This window comes from Cupressus sempervirens, chromosome 6 (genome assembly GCF_028749045.1).
Source record: "Cupressus sempervirens isolate cs-2001-9-10 chromosome 6, ASM2874904v1, whole genome shotgun sequence".
NCBI lineage: Eukaryota > Viridiplantae > Streptophyta > Pinopsida > Cupressales > Cupressaceae > Cupressus > Cupressus sempervirens.
This window is the reverse complement of record NC_143123.1, coordinates 17,363,934-17,382,358: the sequence shown is the minus strand read 5'-3', so window position 1 is coordinate 17,382,358 and position 18,425 is coordinate 17,363,934. Positions and strand designations below refer to the sequence as shown.

At 38.7% G+C, this 18,425-nt stretch overlaps 1 protein-coding gene across 7 annotated transcripts in view; it reads left to right on the top strand.

The window, feature by feature from the left end:
* LOC149550827 (HAD-superfamily hydrolase, subfamily IG, 5'-nucleotidase) overlaps positions 1 to 18,425 on the top strand; it is a 405,317-nt gene that overhangs the window by 344,633 nt on the left and 42,259 nt on the right. For all 7 annotated transcript variants that reach the window (XM_089786391.1, XM_089786394.1, XM_089786392.1 and 4 more), the window contains one exon: positions 4,057 to 4,127. In XM_089786391.1, coding sequence (XP_089642517.1) covers positions 4,057 to 4,127 — 71 coding nt within the window. The remainder of the gene's footprint in view (positions 1 to 4,056; positions 4,128 to 18,425) is intronic.

Sequence of the window (18,425 nt, the reverse complement as noted above, 5' to 3'; positions counted from 1 at the left end):
AATTGTAACAATGATGAACTGTAATAACTATAATAACGATTAACTGAAATAACTGTAACAATGATCAACTGTAATAACTGAAATAACGATTTACTATTTTTTCCATACATATAAGTAAATGCTTAACATAAAAAAGAACATACAATAAATATGCGTTGAGTCTTTAGTTGGTTGTCCAAGCCTTGGCTTTTGGTAAGAAGAGAAGCATTGACTTAGGCTTAACCTCCCAACCTCGGACCATATTTATCCCCACACAATCTATCGAATAGAAAGGCCCTCCCTACCCTAGGATCAAGTCTTGAGATACTTTTAGTCCAGCCACCTAAGCATTCCAATGTTTAGAATGTTCACATAATTATGGATGGACATGTCTGAACAACTGGCTCTACTGACATCAAGTGATCTTAGATAGCAAACATGCCTTAAAATGACCTTGGCCAAGGTTTTCTTATGGGTTCACTAACCCGATCACCACCGCTCGACTTGACAACAAGGGAACAGTAATATGGACAAGCATGAACTATTAAATGAAATTAATTTAGATTTATTGTATCATATCTGACTTATATTTCCATATCATTGCAAATTCCATCTCACCTCTTCACCTTTTCCATGGCTATACAGCCGATGAGTCTTAGGTGTTCGGATCTCAGAGCAATTGGCTCTATTCGTTGATTCTCAATTGATTCATGAATATTATATGTTTCCAACTTATCACAATCTATGATTTGAAGAATGTGTTCTTTAAGACTTATAGAAAAATATCATTTGATTCTGATTTCTAGTGGTATAAATAAATCATGATTTCATAACATGGTTACTTGGCTTTTATTTTCCATAAACATCGCTAACTTAGAAGTGATCTAACCTATGATATTAAGCAAGATGTTTTGCATCATGATATAAAGTGTAGCTTACTGCTATATAAATCGAATTGTTGTAACAACTAATAAAGAAATCATATTGCAATGTTTGGATTTTGGATAACCACATAACCTGATATAATCTGAAAAACAATGGAATCTTGTTGGACGTTCAACAACCTGCCTCACTCTTAACAGAAAAGATCTTGAATGCTAATTCCCAGTATGAATACTGCTCACAATTTCAGCAAAACACCAGTATAACAAGGAAATCGTGGAAGGGAAACAATGAAATGGTTGCTAGATGGTAACTGCAGAGATATCGGGTGCTGTGAAAAAAAAGTGGTCAGGTAATATGAAAGAGTCAGGTGGTAAACAAAGAAATTGGGTGATAAACAAAGAAATCGGGTGATGGAAAAATCATGTCTTCCACCTCTCTTGACTTCATAATATAAAGAGATTATATGTCTCTTTGGCTTCCAAGAAACCATAACATAAAAGAAGAGACTTGGCTTATGGATGCCAAATAAATATGCCAAGTGTTCAATCGGTTTCTAGCAAGAATAAATATGGAAAAAGATTGAGGGTTATAAATCGAGAATAATTATAGTTTATATCTATCTACTTGCACGTAGATATACTTATGAGGTGGCATCATATTATAATAAAAGAATAATATTATGGTGTAATTTTATTCTTATATCTATGTGTATGTACATAGGTTATATTATAATGATGTGGTGGAAAGATCAATCAAAAACCTTTGTGAGGTACGTATTATTTTTAATTAAATTAATTTATGTTTTTAAAAATGTTTATTTAATAGCTCATGCGGGTCCATCAATTGTATCCTAAAGCTCAAGTCGCTAGATCCTTACCAAGGCAATTTAAGGTTATACCTATCAACTTGATAGTTGGACTAAGCTAGAATCTCATTCCGTTGATCTCGTTTAGCAATGCTTCCCCCCTTCATCTTCTCTTGCAATCACTCATGCAATATTTCCACAATAATAACAAATTCAATGATAATTTTGTAATAACATTTAATATAGATAAAGAATTTAATTATTAGCCATAATTCCAAAATCAAGCAACTGCTAAACATCACATGACAAATAATGGATAATGACTATCTTCAATTAACGTAATGAATACAACAGCTATATTTAACTACCTTCTTCACATGTTTATGAAAGAAAATTTGTTTAATCTAACAGCTATAAATAAATTTAAAATTAGGTCAAAATTTGGGATGTAACATCCTGTATGAGTCTAAAAACCATAAGTCTCAACCTACTGATCTTAGCTTCATCATTATCTTCTTTATCCTTTTGCAACTCTTTCCACCATAAGGCAGCATGGCCCTTCAACCTAGTTTGTGTTAACCTAACCCTCTGTGGATCTCTAACATCTTCAAGCTTAAAGTAATCCTCTAGTTCATTAACTTAATCTATCAATTCCTTTGGATTTATGAACCATAAAAACATACATCTATTCTATGGCTCTTAAGGGCAATAAATCTTTCGGAAGGGTAGACTGTAATATCCCCTTTTTGGTGCCTTCCTAAGCATCAATTATTTTCAGAGGTTAGCTTATTATTAGTCGTCCCATAGGCTAATGTGGTGATTAGGGAGCACTTTGATGGTGGTTCAAGCTTATTCAATTGACCCTTTGGGTATCTATCAATACTCTCCATCTTAGTGCATCAGTTTATTATTGGTTTTCCTTGCAGAGGTCTTTCAAACTCCCATTATATACACTTACTACTTTTACTAAGTCACTAGAATGTTTGGATACATACTATTTATGACAAGTCATTGGGAATCTGGATGATCAGAGAGCACCACAATTATATTCAAAAGTTGGTAGGATTAATTGTTGGTTTGATATTTTGCACTCAATGGAATTTAATAATTTAATTTAATTAATTAAAGTCTAATCTAGCATTGACTTTAATATAATTAATTTAATTAAATATCTTTATGATTAAAGGGGATATAAGGGGTCAATTGTGCGTTTAGTATATTAATACCATATCATATTTAATTATTATGCCAAATGGGCACCAACATATGGAGGTATAACGATATTTAAGTGACTTTAATAAAGAAATTATATGACAGGTCGTTTTATTATTATTTCCTATATGTAAGTTAAATATTAAAATGTTAAAAGTGAGGAACTTAAATAGGGTTTTCAGAAACTTCATTAGAGATATAGGAGATTTGGGAAATCATTTGACTGGGTTTATTTTCTTTTTCTTTTTAAGAATCTTGAGAGCTTGGCTCTCAATACATAAAATTTGAGGAAAGCCTCGGAGTTTCTTGGTGGTTTGGATGAAAACCCAAATTCATCTTAGCTATGGATTCATCCAGAATTCCCCACTGTGCTCATTATCAAATTTTTTAAGGTTTCAACTAGAACTCTCTTTAGAAACTTTGACAGGAATTGAAGATATTGCAGTTTCGATCGTGACACAACTATAGCATTCATTTGGCATAATTTTATGTTGTTTGAGCTAGAGTTTCAAACCCCATTTTGGTGATTGTTGAAATTTTAAAGGATTTGATCATTTCACATTCGGTCACCATTTAAGGTAGTTGTACTTTCCACTAGGTAATGGGCTTCTATGTGTGTAACCATTTTGATTAGTTATAACCCTTAGTATTTGAAGGATCTTGTTCATTGTTGTAGTAAATTCAAACCCATATCTCATTTGATATCATTCTTTTTTTTTTTTGTTATTCAAGGAGAAAAATAAATATAAGATGTGTTCCTTCATCATTTGTTTCCCATAAATATCAAACACAGATTCCTAACTCATAAATCAGATTTCAGAAAATTAACATGCCAACTGTTTGATAAAATGTCTAACAGCCAAAATTGAAAATTCGGGGCAGAATTAGCAGGGTTTCTTACATAGGCTTCCTTGCTAGGTGTATTACTAATAATGGTTATAGATGTTACGGTTTTTTACTTTGTGTACTTGCAAATATAAATGGTTGACCAAAATATTTTTCATGAACAAGAAATATAAAAATTTAACTGGCCATTCATTATTAATATTTTAGATAAAGACATTGTTAGACTTCTATGATCATATGGGCATTTTTTGCTTATGATAATGGTAGGCTTCTATGAAATGTTCATTTATTGCTTATGATAATAAATGGAATAAAAGTTGATTATGTAGGAATTCCGGTTGCTGCGCCAAGAACGAGATCGCATCGAAGATGAAATACAACACCTCAACTGGACTTTGAAGTATGCTTATTATATTAAAATTCAATGATTATGCCAAATTTTTACTAGTTCCTCTTATGTATCTAAAATTATGAGCATTTTGATGTTGTGCTTTGTTTTGATATCTTGTTTCATTTTTTATTATTTTAAACAATTTTATGCTTTTATTTAATCTGTTAGATCAGAAAATTTCATTACAATAAATGATACCCATATTTCTTCCAAACTGACATTTTTTGCTAACATCTAGCTAAATACCCTTTTGATAAGTGTTCTTGTTGGGGTGGATAGGGTTGATTATCCAGGTAGTTTCACTTTAGAATCTATTCACACCTAGCTAATCTTACTTAGGTCATAACATTTTGTGTCTCAAATCATAGGATTAAGATACTTGTCATAATTCTAGTTTTAGTTAGGGGTTACATTTATCATTTTATCCTTGTCTATAGAACAAAGTTATCTTATTGTATTTTAATCATCCTATATTACTTTTTTTTTGGAAAAATAGCAATTCTTTCTATAGCATCTCTCTTGTGGAAGGTTTTGGTCTTGCTACTTAGATTGTTGCACTCGTGAATTCTTCACTGACTCCAACAATTCCTTGTCTAAAAGAATATAAATTCTAATAAAAAATTAGGCATTGTCAAATTAACATGTAAAAAATATTTGACCTCTTACATGAAAATGCTACAAAGTTATAAACCATAGTTACAAGACTCAAACCTCACACCTAGGAATCTGAGTTTTGACTTGGGCTTAGACTAACCTAACACTTGGGGGAAAATATGAGAAATATATAGATTTTAAGAATATAAGGCATTAAGCACTATGTCCTCTCAATAAATAAAGTTTAAAGATGCAATAAACTAATCAAATAGAAGTTATTTTTATCATGTACACATGTATACATTGATCACGTGTATGAAAAAGAAGCTAAAGTAATGACATTTTTGTGTATGAATATTATCTAATGTTTTAGGTTTATAGGAATCATGGAATTTGATATCCATGACACCGAAAACAAAAATATCAATAAGGAATCATCAACTATGGTAAAAAGGAGCTTGTATTACTTACTTTGATGTTGGTGGTACTATGTGAAGTCATGCACATGTATCAGTGTTTCTACAACCATAAAAGCATTACTTAGGATAGGGATTGACTTAGTAACATATAAGCATAAATTAATTACATTGAATTTAATTGTGAAAAATCAAAATAATAAAATGATGATTCTTTTACATTGAACATGGCCCAAAATGATTTAAAAGATGAGAGAAGGGTTTTGGGGGTAGTGCCCCTAATGGGGTCAAGAGGTAGCATCCCTTGTGCATTTTGTGGACAACATTGTTAACCAATCTTCAAGAGTCCTCCAAAACTGTAAAAAACATTTGAATTTAACATTTCTATCATATATGTTCAATCATTTTTCAATTTTTATTTTATTTTCTTTTATTTTGATTTTCATCAACCTTCAAGAGTCCTCCAAAATTATTAAAAATGTTTGAATTTCACACTTTTATACTCGATCGTTTTCCGAAAAAAAAATTCATTTTCAATTTTTTGTTTTATTTTATTTTAAATTTCACTATCATAATCAAACTCTACAACGTCTTTCTGTCTTATTTGGATTTGTTCACCTCAATTGATGCAGGAGCATCCTAGGCTTTCTTGCAATTCTGCATGTTGAAGCAGAGTGCCAGTGGTTTTCAATTTTCTATTGTTGTCGAGCTGGTTAATGCATGTCGAGTTACTGTAGCTCTAAGGATGCCGAGTCACTATAGCTCTTGGTGGTTGCCGAGTTACTATAGCTTTTAGTGGGTGCCGAGTGAACCTGTAGATGTCGAGTGTTCCAGTATGTGCCAAGTTTGCCAGTATTGGTTTTGCTTTTGTTCATGTCAAGTTGTCTGTGAGCCGACTTTTGGGCATTTAATTTATGTATGGGTATTTAATTAGTGTTGTGGCCGACTTGTGGCTCGACATGTATTTAATGTAAGGGATTTAATTTAGTTTGTAATGAGTTGGGCCGACTTGTGGCTTAGTTGGGTATAAGTAAGGGGTTTTGTGGAGTCTTTAGGTGGTAGTGATTCATTCCAGCTTGGAGAAGGGGATGAAGTATAGATGCCAATTTTGAAGAGCTAGGGTTGCGGCTTGAGAACCAAAGGAGTTTTTGGTAGACCTGATGGTACAAGTGTGGATTCCTCTTGGTGTTCTTATCCAATTGTGGATCTGGAATAGTTGGAATCGAGTTTGTAAGTAGATTGTGTTGGATCTTGCAGAATTGATTTTGTAATTGTTGTTTGTATACGGCCCTAACCCAAAAGGCCTTACAATCGGGCATATTACATGTAATCAGTTACATCTATGAATAAAGAATTGTGATTTGGTATCAGATCTTGCATTATTATTGTTTTCTTGTTGTGTTTTCGTTGTGTGGTTATTAGCTGGGGGTTTGGACATCTCCTTTGGGGATTCTCCAGCCTTGCACTGTGTTAGATGGTATCAGAGCGAAGGTTGTTCCTGAGTGTGTAGACCGAGCACCAAAGTTGAGGCAGTTTGCACCAGGCTTTTGTGAAGTGGATTTATTAGGGTTTGAAAAAATCTTGGAAGATGCCTCCAAGATGATTGGACCCTAGGGAAATTGATGATCTTAGTGATGTGGAAGAAAGAATCTCAAAGAAGATTAGAGCAGAGTTCAAATCTGAGATTGCATTGATGAAGAGTGACATGATCGCTGAAATTGTAAGTGCTTTAGGTGGTGTACCTAGGCATGTGGGTACTGAAGTTAGTTATGAGGAAGTTGTTGAAGATTTTGAAGCTATTGAATCTAGTGGTGAGGATAGAATTGATCGTGTGGAGAGACCTATTGGAACTAGGACTGGTCAGTTTGCTAGACCTGGATCTCAATTGAAACTGAAACATAAGATAGAGGTTTCTAATTTCTCAGGTACTTTCAATCCTGAAGACCTAATTGATTGGATTGGTGAATTGGAAGACTACTTTGAGCTTGAGGATATTGAGGATCCACTTAGAGTAAGGTTGGCACAAACTAAGCTGAAGGGACATGCTGCTCTTTGGTGGAAAGTACTGCAAAGAGACAGAGAAGATGTCATGTCCCATTTTGGAGGCAATTTGATTTAATTAATTTAATTAATTAGGTTGTCCAAAATAATGAATATTTTATGAGTATGACTAATTAATTATTTTAATTAAATAAATAAGTGGTATTAAGTTAATTATTTATAAAGTTATCAAATAAATAAATATTAAAAGGTAACTTTATATTTAATTAATTTAATAAAGTGACTTGAATTATAAAATATTTTATAAAGTCACTTTATAAAAAAAATCCAAGAGTTCCCCTTTTGAGTACATACATGGACTTTGTAAAAGGAAAAAAAGAAGTAATATTAAAACTCGTGTATTATCCCACATTGGCAAGACGGAAGCATGGAGCAAGTGACGAAAGGATTAAAAGAAAGAGGATAGCTCTCATTTATTCATGCTTGGAAATATCAAAGAAATTGAAAAATTTTCTAGAGATTATGTCTCAATAGTTTGGAGAATGAAATCCCTTCAAGCTGAAAATCTTGAGGCCATTGAAAGATATGGTCTTGAGATTCAACATAGTAGCAGTCCGAAAAAGCGGAACCAAAAAAGCAGGCTGAAAAAGCAATCCGAAAAAAAGCGGAACCGAAAAAGCAGGCTGAAAAAGCGAGTACGAAAAAGCAGTCCAAAAAAGCAGAACCAAAAAAAGCAGGCCGAAAAAGCAGTTCGAAAAAAGCAAAGCAGCAGGGGCAGCATAGAAGGAAATTATTACAGCCATCTACAACCAAGTTCTTTTGTTAGTATTGTTTTTTGGGGTGTTATAAGCTTTCAGCTGTAAGTGTGCATTATACCAGCATTATCATTTTGTAATCCATGTAAATGCCAAAGTCTTGGCCATATTTCATGAGCATTGTAATTTTCATTGCAATTAAGAAGATAATAGTTGCCGGTGTCATTTAAGCAATTTAATATCATTATTTATCAACTAGTTAGTTTGCATACCAACTGTTTGTAAAAATGTCAGTTGGCTGTAGGTGTTCATTTCTCATGCTTAGATCATATATATGCACTGAATATTGTCAAAATTAGTAGCACACTCATGTTAGGTCATTGTGTAGTCCATTGTAGTCTTCTAGCACAAGATTCTCATTGATGCAAATTGAAGAAAAAGTCATTTGAAGCTAGCTGAAATACTATATCAGTCATACGTCCCTTGCATGTGAATTGTTTGATGAAATTTCCTAAGCTTCCATCAGCATTTTTGAGGGCAGATTTGAGGAGGCCCATTGCAGTAGTATCAGAGCTTGCTTGCAAAGTGTTTGACGAAATGTCAAACAACTGAAGTATAAAGATTTTTGGTGTTTGAAGAAGTTATAACCTATTGGGGTTATTACAGTGGTATCAGAGCTATAAGTCCTACCATCCTGTGAAGGTCTTATTGAGAATTTGGAATAGCCAAATAGAGAGAAAAATGTTTGACAAAATGAATGCCAGTCCAGATCAGGGAAAGGAAAAATTCTTACAATTATTAAACACCTTAGCACAGGGACAGCGATCAGCAGAGCAGAGAGCACAGGAACAGAGTCAGAGATTGAAGCTTATGATGCAGATGATGGCTCGTCAAATGGGGTTGAATGCTAACGTAGGTGGAGGAAATAATCAGAATGGTAATAATCAGAAATGGTAACAATCAGAATGGGAATAATCAGGATGGACACATAATGGAGGTGAACAAGTTGGGAACAATTTCGGTCATGCACCCCAGCAAGCTAGGACAGTGAGTTCAAGGCCCATGATTCCCACATTTCCTCCTAGAGCTCCAAAGCAACCTGTACCAGAGCCCCAGATCACTGATATACAGGACTAGCTGAGGAGAGATTGGGAAGCCGGAGGTCCAGATTTTACTACTGCAATTACCTTTAGGGAGTATATAGATGTGCGGATGAAGCATATGCCACGTGGACATGACAGGAACCAGAGCTATGAGCTACGGAAGAAAGTAGGGAAACTTCAGTTACCATATTATGATGGCTCGGGGAAGTCTACAGCAAGAGCTTGGGTTCAAAGGCTTGACACATACTTTCAAATGAACCCTATGCCTGAAGAAGAAGCTATTAAGTATGCAGCAATTCACCTGGATGGATTAGCACACGAGTGGTGGCATCATGGTATGGTCACTATGGGTCATGCACACATTACCTCATATGTGGAGTTTAAGGAGAGACTGATTGAACGTTTTGATAGGCCTAAAGATCGTACCTTCCCTATGACAAGCAGAAACTTGTATGAGGAGTTTAACAGACATGCTGATTCGATACAGGGAGACATTAGCATATCTTCAGGTAATGGTTTATCTACATCATCTTCACAGGTAGAAGGGGTTACAAACGTTGTGCAGGTTGAGCCAGAAGGTGATATCACAGGCACACCGGATTGTGCGATTGACACAGATAGTGATTCCAATACAGTTGGGCTGGATGAAGTTATAGCAGTTGAGGATACTGTCATGTTTGAGGATAGTACAGTTGATCAGAAAGTGAGCATTCAGGACTTTGCAGAAAGTGAGTATCAGGCACAGTTGGATGCTTCTTCACATGAGATAGAGGCTAGTAGCTCTCTACTTGGTTTGGCACGCCAGTTGAAGACAAGGGACAAGAATATTGTCACGGCTTTATCTCATCATGATAGGATACATGGATTGATTGAGAATCACATTTAGATGATTCAACTGCAGGAGAGACAGAAAGGAGTCACAACAGGTTCTTCTTGTGACGACTTACAGCAGATCAAGGAAGGCATGGAGGCAATGAAGTTGGCTCTCCAAGATTCTGAGAGACATGTGGACGAGCGTTGTCTTGAGGTGAATTCAGTTCGAGAGTTAGCACATATAGCAGGGACTCAGTTTCCTTTTACAGTCGGGTCACATATTGATGATGATATGAGTACGTCTAGCATTCACACTCCAGATTCAGAGACTGTAGACAGGTGCATGAAGTCAGTTGGTATTGTTCACATTACTCAGGTGAGAAGTTTACTTGAATTGCCAGTTGGTTTACGTTCATGGATTAGATGTTGGGATTCTTATCTTAGTACTTGGGATCGTTTTGACCAGCAATATTTATCATTCTTTGGTAGTAGTATCTATTGCACCATCATGGACTTGATTAGTAGTTTGCCAGGTGTAGTTCGCATCCATGCCAACAGCTTGTTTGATGCTGGAATTAGTTTTTACACACTTTTGTTGGGCATTGTTCATGTATCCAGTCGACCATTCTTGTTGGAATGGGTTGATGATCTCTCAGATATGACAAAGTTTACAGAAGAGTCCCAGGATCTGATTATTACAGATGACACCCAGGGGGATGTTGTGGACAGTTTTGAGGACTTGGTCTCCTCAACAGTTTCCTTTGATATAGAGGTTTATGTTGATGCCTCAGTCACTCCGTTTGATGATACAAGTTCAGCAGTTGGACTGCAAAATTTGGATGGCAGTATTACAGATGATAGCCATTCTGAGGTTACTCCTTTGGATAGTGTACCAGGGGTAGAGTATAGGAGTTTGACCAGTCAGCACAATCATGTGTCTAGTCAGCTGAGAGTTTCCGAGTGAGACATTTCTATCGCTTGCGAGCATTTCGATGTTGCTCGTCAGTTGTTAGCAGTTTATGGATGGGGTTCTCCTACTAGTGATGAGCAGGGAGGCAGTTATCTTTCTTTGACAGAGATCCACTCTTTATGGGAGGCTATCTGGATTCTGAGACAGAATTATATGCAGTTGGTAGCCGATAGAGATTATCTTATGGAGTGGGGCATTACAGCATATGACGCATTATTGGTCAAGGAAGATGAGGTGAGTGAGCTTTGTTAGCCGACTGGATGGGTCCGGCGGTGTTTCTGTAGCCGACGGTCCGACGGTGTTTCTGTAGCCGACGGTCCGGCAGTGTTTCTGTAGCCGACGGTCCGGCGATGTTTCTGTAGCCGACGGTCCGGTGGTGTTTCTATAGCCGACGATCCGGCGGTGTTTCTGTATTCTATAGACGACGGTCCGGCGGTGTTTCTGTACTGTAGCCGACAGTCCGGCGGTGTTTCTGTAGCCGACGATCCGGCAGTGTTTCTGTAGCGGACGGTCCGGCGATGTTTCTGTAGCCGACGGTCCGGCGGTAAATAGTTTGTAGCGGATAAAATAATTGTGGCTGACGGACTCCTTCGGGAAGGTTCGGATAAAATAATTGTGGCCGACGGACTCCTTCGGGAAGGTTCGGCGGTAGTATTTATATCCCGTCAGGGATCATTATAAATCATCATTCATCTACTATTGCGAATATAATTCTGCTGTGGGAGTCCAAACTGCCAGTGTGGGAGTGCCGACCACTGTACGAGTGCAGCCCTCCAGAGTTATGGCGGGACCCAAAGAAAAATTACCGAAATTTGAAGGCGATGGTACAGTCGACCCCCTCCGACATTGTAAGACATGTGAGACGATCTGGCGGGCAAATGGAATCACATATGCCGACGAATGGGCCAGGCAATTTCCGGCAACCCTACGGGGTGTCGCGATTGATTGGTTTTCGGATATGGATCCGCAGAAGCTGGATACATGGGCTAACATTAAAAAGGAGTTCTTGGCGGAATTTAAGCTCTTATGGGATGATAATGAAATCGTAGTGGAAATTTTCAATACCAAGCAAGGGAAGCACGAAACTATCCGCGTCTATGCCAAGAGATTAAAAGACTTAGTAAACAAAATGGAAAGCAAGCCAGCGGACGGATTGCAGAAAAGATGGTTTGTGGATGGCCTACGCTCGAAGTTGCGGAGGAAAATGAAAATCGTGCCACCGTCATCATATGCCGATGCTTATAATAGAGCACTGGACCTTGAAAGTGCGCAGAAGACAAAGAAGAAGAAAACTAGCTCCTCTGACTCTGATGATGACGAATCTGCTGGAGATGATAGCAGCGACAACGAAGGTAGTAGCAAAAAGGTTCGTGCCTTACAGAAGGATATAGTTCGAATGATGAAGGAATTTAAAAATATGCAGAAAGAGCCAAAAGGTAGTGAATTATGGTGCACGGAATGTAAGACCGACGGTCATACTAAAGGATCGTGTCCGAAGAACCAATTCTGTGACATCTGTCAGATCATGGGCCATTCAACAAAAGACTGTCCCTTTAACATGAAGACAAGAGGATCTCCGCAGGTGTTTCTCACACAGGAGGCTTTCCCGTCGGGTAGTAGCGGAAACATGAATATTGCCGGTGCTACATCTGGAGGATACAGGAATAATAGCAGAGGGCAAAATGACAACAATGCAACCAATAACAATAATAATGGGAGCCGAAGTTGAACTCAGTATGATGCAAACGGACGGCCGATCGTTCAATGCCGGGCATGTAATTTGTGGGGTCATTTTGCGCGGGATTGTACAGCGGCAAACACACCGAAATTATTATGCAAATGGTGCGGACCTGGCGATCACGAAGATTCCAAGTGTCCAAAGGCTGGAGTAAACTTGATCACTGTCGGCACGGATGTAGAGGAGGTTCTGGCAATTACACGAAGGCAAGCGGAGGAAAAGAGAAAAGTGGGGGAAGTGCAGGCGGACATTGCAAAGGCATCGTCGGTGGAAACATCTCAGTTGAAGGACATCACCGGCACCTTGGCAAAGAACTTCGCAGAACAAAGCATTGTACGACAGATCTTACAAATGGAGATACCGGTCAAGATAAGTGACCTCCTTCTCACAATGCCCCAGTTACGGACGGCTATTCTGAATCATACACCGTTTTCGAAAGCACCGGAGGACACAGGAAGGAATAGTAGGGAAGTAATGACAACAGACCCAATGCTGTTGGCACTCACCTCCGGACGGCATCCGGCGATCGTTGAGATGGGGATTTTGGGAAATGTTTTGACAGAGACAATTGTTGACGGAGGGTCCGGCGTGAATGTCTTACCGGAGGATACTTGGAAGAAGTTGGGAAAGCCGACGCTGTGGCCACCTGCATTTCAGTTGCTCACAGCAGACCAACATGGAATCAAACCGTTGGGAATTCTGAAAGCGCAACCGGTAACAATTGGTACGCAACCATTTTTGTTGGATTTTGTGGTCATTCCATTAAAAAGAAAAGGCTATGATGCTATTCTGGGACGAGATTGGTTGGTGCAAGCAAAAGTAAAACATGATTGGAAACGCAATACCTTATCAATGGAGCGCGGAGGCAAAAGATTCATAATTGACTTGCACACGCAAATGGTTGGCGAGGAGGCAGCATTGTCAGATTCTGACAGTGAAGGCGAGAGTGATGACGAAGGGAAGAGGAGAATGGAACCGGATGAAGGAGTATTGAGACTTGACGGAGGATCGAATGACGACGACCTGGACCCAGTGAATGGCCTTTACCACTGGCAGATAGAAGACTACGAACTCTTTTCGAGTTGCAATATGCTAAGGGTTGACGAAGATGAGAAAAAGGAGGAAAATGAATGTCCGCAGGAATGCAAGGAAGCGGAAGAAGGAAAAGCTGCTATGGCTGAAGCTGAGGGGAAGAACATACAGTTTGAACACAAAAAAACGAAAGATTCCACTGTCCAGTACATGGTGAATAGACCGCGCGAAAAGAAAAGGTCACACTGCAGCATAAAATTAGTGGAAGGGCATCGACAGCAAGGAAATAATCCAGTTGCGCGACGACCGCAGGCACAGTGGGCGACGAGGTTGGCACAGAACAAATGTAAGGCGTACGACAGTCAAAATGAAATCAAAGTGGAAAAGTTTAAGGGCAGTTGGGTTGGACCATATGAATTCAAAATATATGGTGCTAGGAAGACTCCATCGCTGTCACAAGATGGCCAGCTGACTCCGTTGTCATTGCAGAATGATGATGCCTGGAGGCAAAATGGAGGTACCTCTGTCATTTGATGTGTAGAAGAAAAAAAAAAAAAAAAAAGGAAAATTGAAAAAAAAAAAAAAAAAAAAGTAAAATTGAAAAAAAAAAAAAAAGAGTAAAATTGAAAAAAAAAAAAATTGGACCCTGCGGGCAGAGTCTGTCCGCGGGTGGACAAAAGCCCCACGGGCAGAGTCTGTCCACGGGTGGACAAAAGTCCCACGGGCTTCAAATTTCCGCGGGTGGACAAAAGCCCCGTGGGCAGAGTCTGTCTGCGGGTGGACAAAAGCCCCGTGGGCAGTCTGTCCGCGGGCTTCAAATTTCCTTGTCCGCGGAGTTCGGAATGTAGCACGTGAATAAAACGAAGGCAGAACAGGAGGAGAATGAAGTTTAGTTTGCACAGATGTGAAAGACTCTGTCCGCGGAAGCAGCTTAAGCTGCGGAGTTCCTTTCCGGGCCGCGGGTTTGGCTTTGCGACATTTTTCTTTTCCCATAACACCGAGGAAGCTGATCGACAAGGTTGGAAATCCTGCAGTTCCTTGATGCATAGTTCCCGCTACCACTTGCTGCTCCGTTTTCACTCTATTGCATATTCTTTTCCTCCCCCGCGGGGTGAGACCATCTGTAACGGGCGGAGGAGGCAAAACTATAATTAAAAAATTAATTAAAAAAAAAAAAAAAAAAAAAAGACGACGACAAAATCAAGTTGTTCAGAATGAGTGACAGATGATGCCAAAGGGAAGGGGACACATCCGTGGTTGCCAGAAAGACTGCAGAATCGGCAGATAATGACAGAAATGGTGTGTTCCGTGCATTTTTGTGTGGGTTTCGAAGTGCTAATTTGGTTTTGGCGGCGAGGGGCGCTGCCCCTCGACCTCGCCGGGGGCATTGCCCCCTAGACCCCCAGTCGTGGCGGATATCAGTCGTGGGAGTCTAACCAGTTGAGAAGAGTTGAAGCTGCTGCAGGCATGGACTTTTTGTGTACCAGACGCAGTGGGAGCAGGTGTTGGCTGTAAGGCTGTCTTGGTGGATGCGTAGAGAGCTCGGGAGGAGCTGATCATGCAGTTGGAAGCAGTGCCGCGACACTTGGCTTAGGGCACTGAGGAATTGAAAACAGAGAAAGCAGCACAGGTGGCTATCAAGGTCAGCTTGAGGAGACAGTATTGTGTTAGCAGAGGCTACAGATGTAACGGGATGAATGTGGAAGTGATGTGACAGAAGCAGATTTCTCTTGTTGTAGTCACTCTGTTAATGTATTTTGTTTGTTAATTTGTCTCAGATATTTTGTCAGTCGTCAGGAGACGACTAGCTTACTCAGCAGCTCGAGGTGACTTCTGAGATTCTTGAGAGTACACAGTTGGCTTTCGAGGAGTCACAATTTCATTTGGCTAAGGTGACCGTGGAGTTACAGCGACTGCAGTCTTTACCAGATTCTGTACAGTCACAAGCTGTAGTGTCTGGTGATCCGAGGATGTCCATGGTCGAGATTGTCAAAGACAGTGGAGATGGGAATGCATCCATCCTTGATACTAACATTGGCATATCGGGTTCGTTCCCACTAGAGTCAGGATCAGTTGAGTTGGGTGCTGCAGTAGATTGTTGTGGTATGCCTGACATGGTGGTGGCCTCTATTACTGATGGCACAGAGACTAGAGATGTTGTATCAAAGATCATGTGTGATATTGGTGAGCCGGCAGTTGGCATGGTTCCTGCTAGTAATACTACTCCCTTGGTGATGTCTTCGGAGGTAGTAGTCAGTTCCAACATGGTTAATGATCGATTGCAGTCTGAGCCACTAACTAAGATTGGCGCATTCTATCGGCATTACACTGAGGTATGCTCATCAATTTACCTTTGATGACCATATTGATGAGATGATGATACAGAGATGTACTTTGGTTCCTAGTGCTTGTCATCAGTTATGGGACGGTTTGACGCCTCAGGATGAGAGTTGTGATGGGCATGACATGGCGATAGGTTCTGCGGTTGACAGCTTGATAATACATGACTTAGAGCAGGAGTTTGGGAGTAATGCTTCAGCGGTTGTTGTTATTGATTCTACTCCTTTGGCTATGACATCTCCTGACTTAGCTGGTGATCAGTCACAGTGGGTTGTATCACTTGTTCATGGTGAGCTGTTGACTGAGGTTGGTTCTTTTTATCAGCATTATACTGCAGGGTATGTACATCAGTTAGCATTTGATCCTTGTGTTGAGGAGTTGATGGCAGGCAAATTTGGTTTGGGTTCCATTTCTTGCTGTTTATCTTGTGATGTCTTTTCACCATCAGCGGTGCATGGGAGTTATGGTTATGAGACAGTGGCCAATGATCTGCAGAGTTGTGTTGACTGCAGGAGTTGTACAGTGTGTGGATTCTCCATACTTGGTACAGTTTCATTCGGGAGCATTCACCATTGTTGCAGAGTTGGATTATACATTCTGTATAGGCCAGTGGGATGCGTTGATGGTATTTACTGTGTTGGCAGCTTGATTTGGCCACTTTACTTGGGTTCTAATGTTCTAAGAGTTTGTGTCTTGTGGGTTTCTGACTGTGGTAGTTGTGATTTTGGAGTTTGGTTGAGCTGTAATTATCAGATTGATTATGGATTCCTCTTGGTTATATTGCAGGAGCCTATGTTAATTAACAGTGATATAGTTCATGACTACATTTGGGATCCAGGCGGATTGATTGATTTATTGTTCAGCCATTGCTTGGGGACAAGCAATTTCAAGAAGGGCGGACTGTCATGTCCCCATTTTGGAGGCAATTTGATTTAATTAATTAGGTTGTCTAAAATAATGAATATTTTATGAGGATGACTAATTAATTATTTTAATTAAATAAATAAGTGGTATTAAGTTAATTATTTATAAAGTTATCAAATAAATAAATATTAAAAGGTAACTTCATATTTAATTAATTTAATAAAGTGACTTGAGTTATAAAATATTATATAAAGTCACTTTATAAAAAAAAATCAAGAGTTCCCCTTTTGAGTACATACATGGACTTTGTAAAAGGAAAAAAAGAAGTAATATTAAAACTCATGTATTATCCCACATTAGCAAGACGGAAGCATGGAGCAAGTGAGGAAAGGATTAAAAGAAAGAGGATAGCTCTCATTTATTCATGCTTGGAAATATCAAAGAATTGGAAAATTTTCTGGAGATTATGTCTCAATAGTTTGGAGGACGAAATCCCTTCAAGCTGGAAATCTTGATGCCATTGAAAGATATGATTTTGAGATTCAACATAGTAGCAGTCCGAAAAAGAGGAACCGGAAAAGCAAGCTGAAAAAGCGGGTACGAAAAAGCAATCCGAAAAAAAGCGGAACCGAAAAAGAAGGTTGAAAAAGCGGGTACGAAAAAGCAGTCCGAAAAAGCAGAACCGAAAAAAGCAGGCCGAAAAAGCAGTTCGAAAAAAGCAAAGCAGAAGGGGCAGCATAGAAGGAAATTATTACAGCCATCGATAACCAGGTTCTTTTGTTAGTATTGTTTTTTGGGGTGTTATAAGCTTTCAGCTGTAAGTGTGCATTATACCAACATTGTCATTTTGTAATCCATGTAAATGCCAAAATCTTAGCCATATTTCATGAGCATTGTAATTTTCATTGCAATTAAGAAGATAATAGTTGCTGGTGTCATTTAAGCAATTTAATATCATTATTTATCAGCTAGTTAGTTTGCATACCAACTGTTTGTAAAAATGCCAGTTGGCTGTAGGTGTTCATTTCTCATGCTTAGATCATATATATGCACTGAATATTGTCAAAATTAGTAGCACACTCATGTTAGGTCATTGTGTAGTCCATTGTAGTCTTCTAGCACAAGATTCTCATTGATGCAAATTGAAGAAAAAGTCATTTGAAGCTAGCTGAAATACTATATCAGTCATACGTCCCTTGCATGTGAATTGTTTGATGAAATTTCCTGAGCTTCCATCAGCATTTTTGAGGGCAGATTTGAGGAGGCCCATTACAGTGGTATCAGAGCTTGCTTGCAAAGTGTTTGACGAAATGTCAAACAACTGAAGTATAAAGATTTTTGGTATTTGAAGAAGTTATAACCTATTGGGGTTATTACAGAAGAGGAAGGGTTCATTCTTGTTGATTATGAACTTGAGTTGTTTAAAAGATTGTAGAATCCAAATCAGAAGGATATGATTGTGAAAGATTATACTAAAGAGTTCTACAAGTTGACGATTCGGTCTAGTCATAGAGAATTGTCAAAGGAAAAGGTAGCTCGTTACATTAATGGTTTGAGATTCAATATTCAGAATGAGGAGGATGCTTATCAGCATGCCTTGAAGGCAAAGGATAAGTTGAAGAGGAAAGGTCAAGGTGATGCTAGAGGGAAGGAGAAGCAGGATAGCTTAGCACAAGCTAAA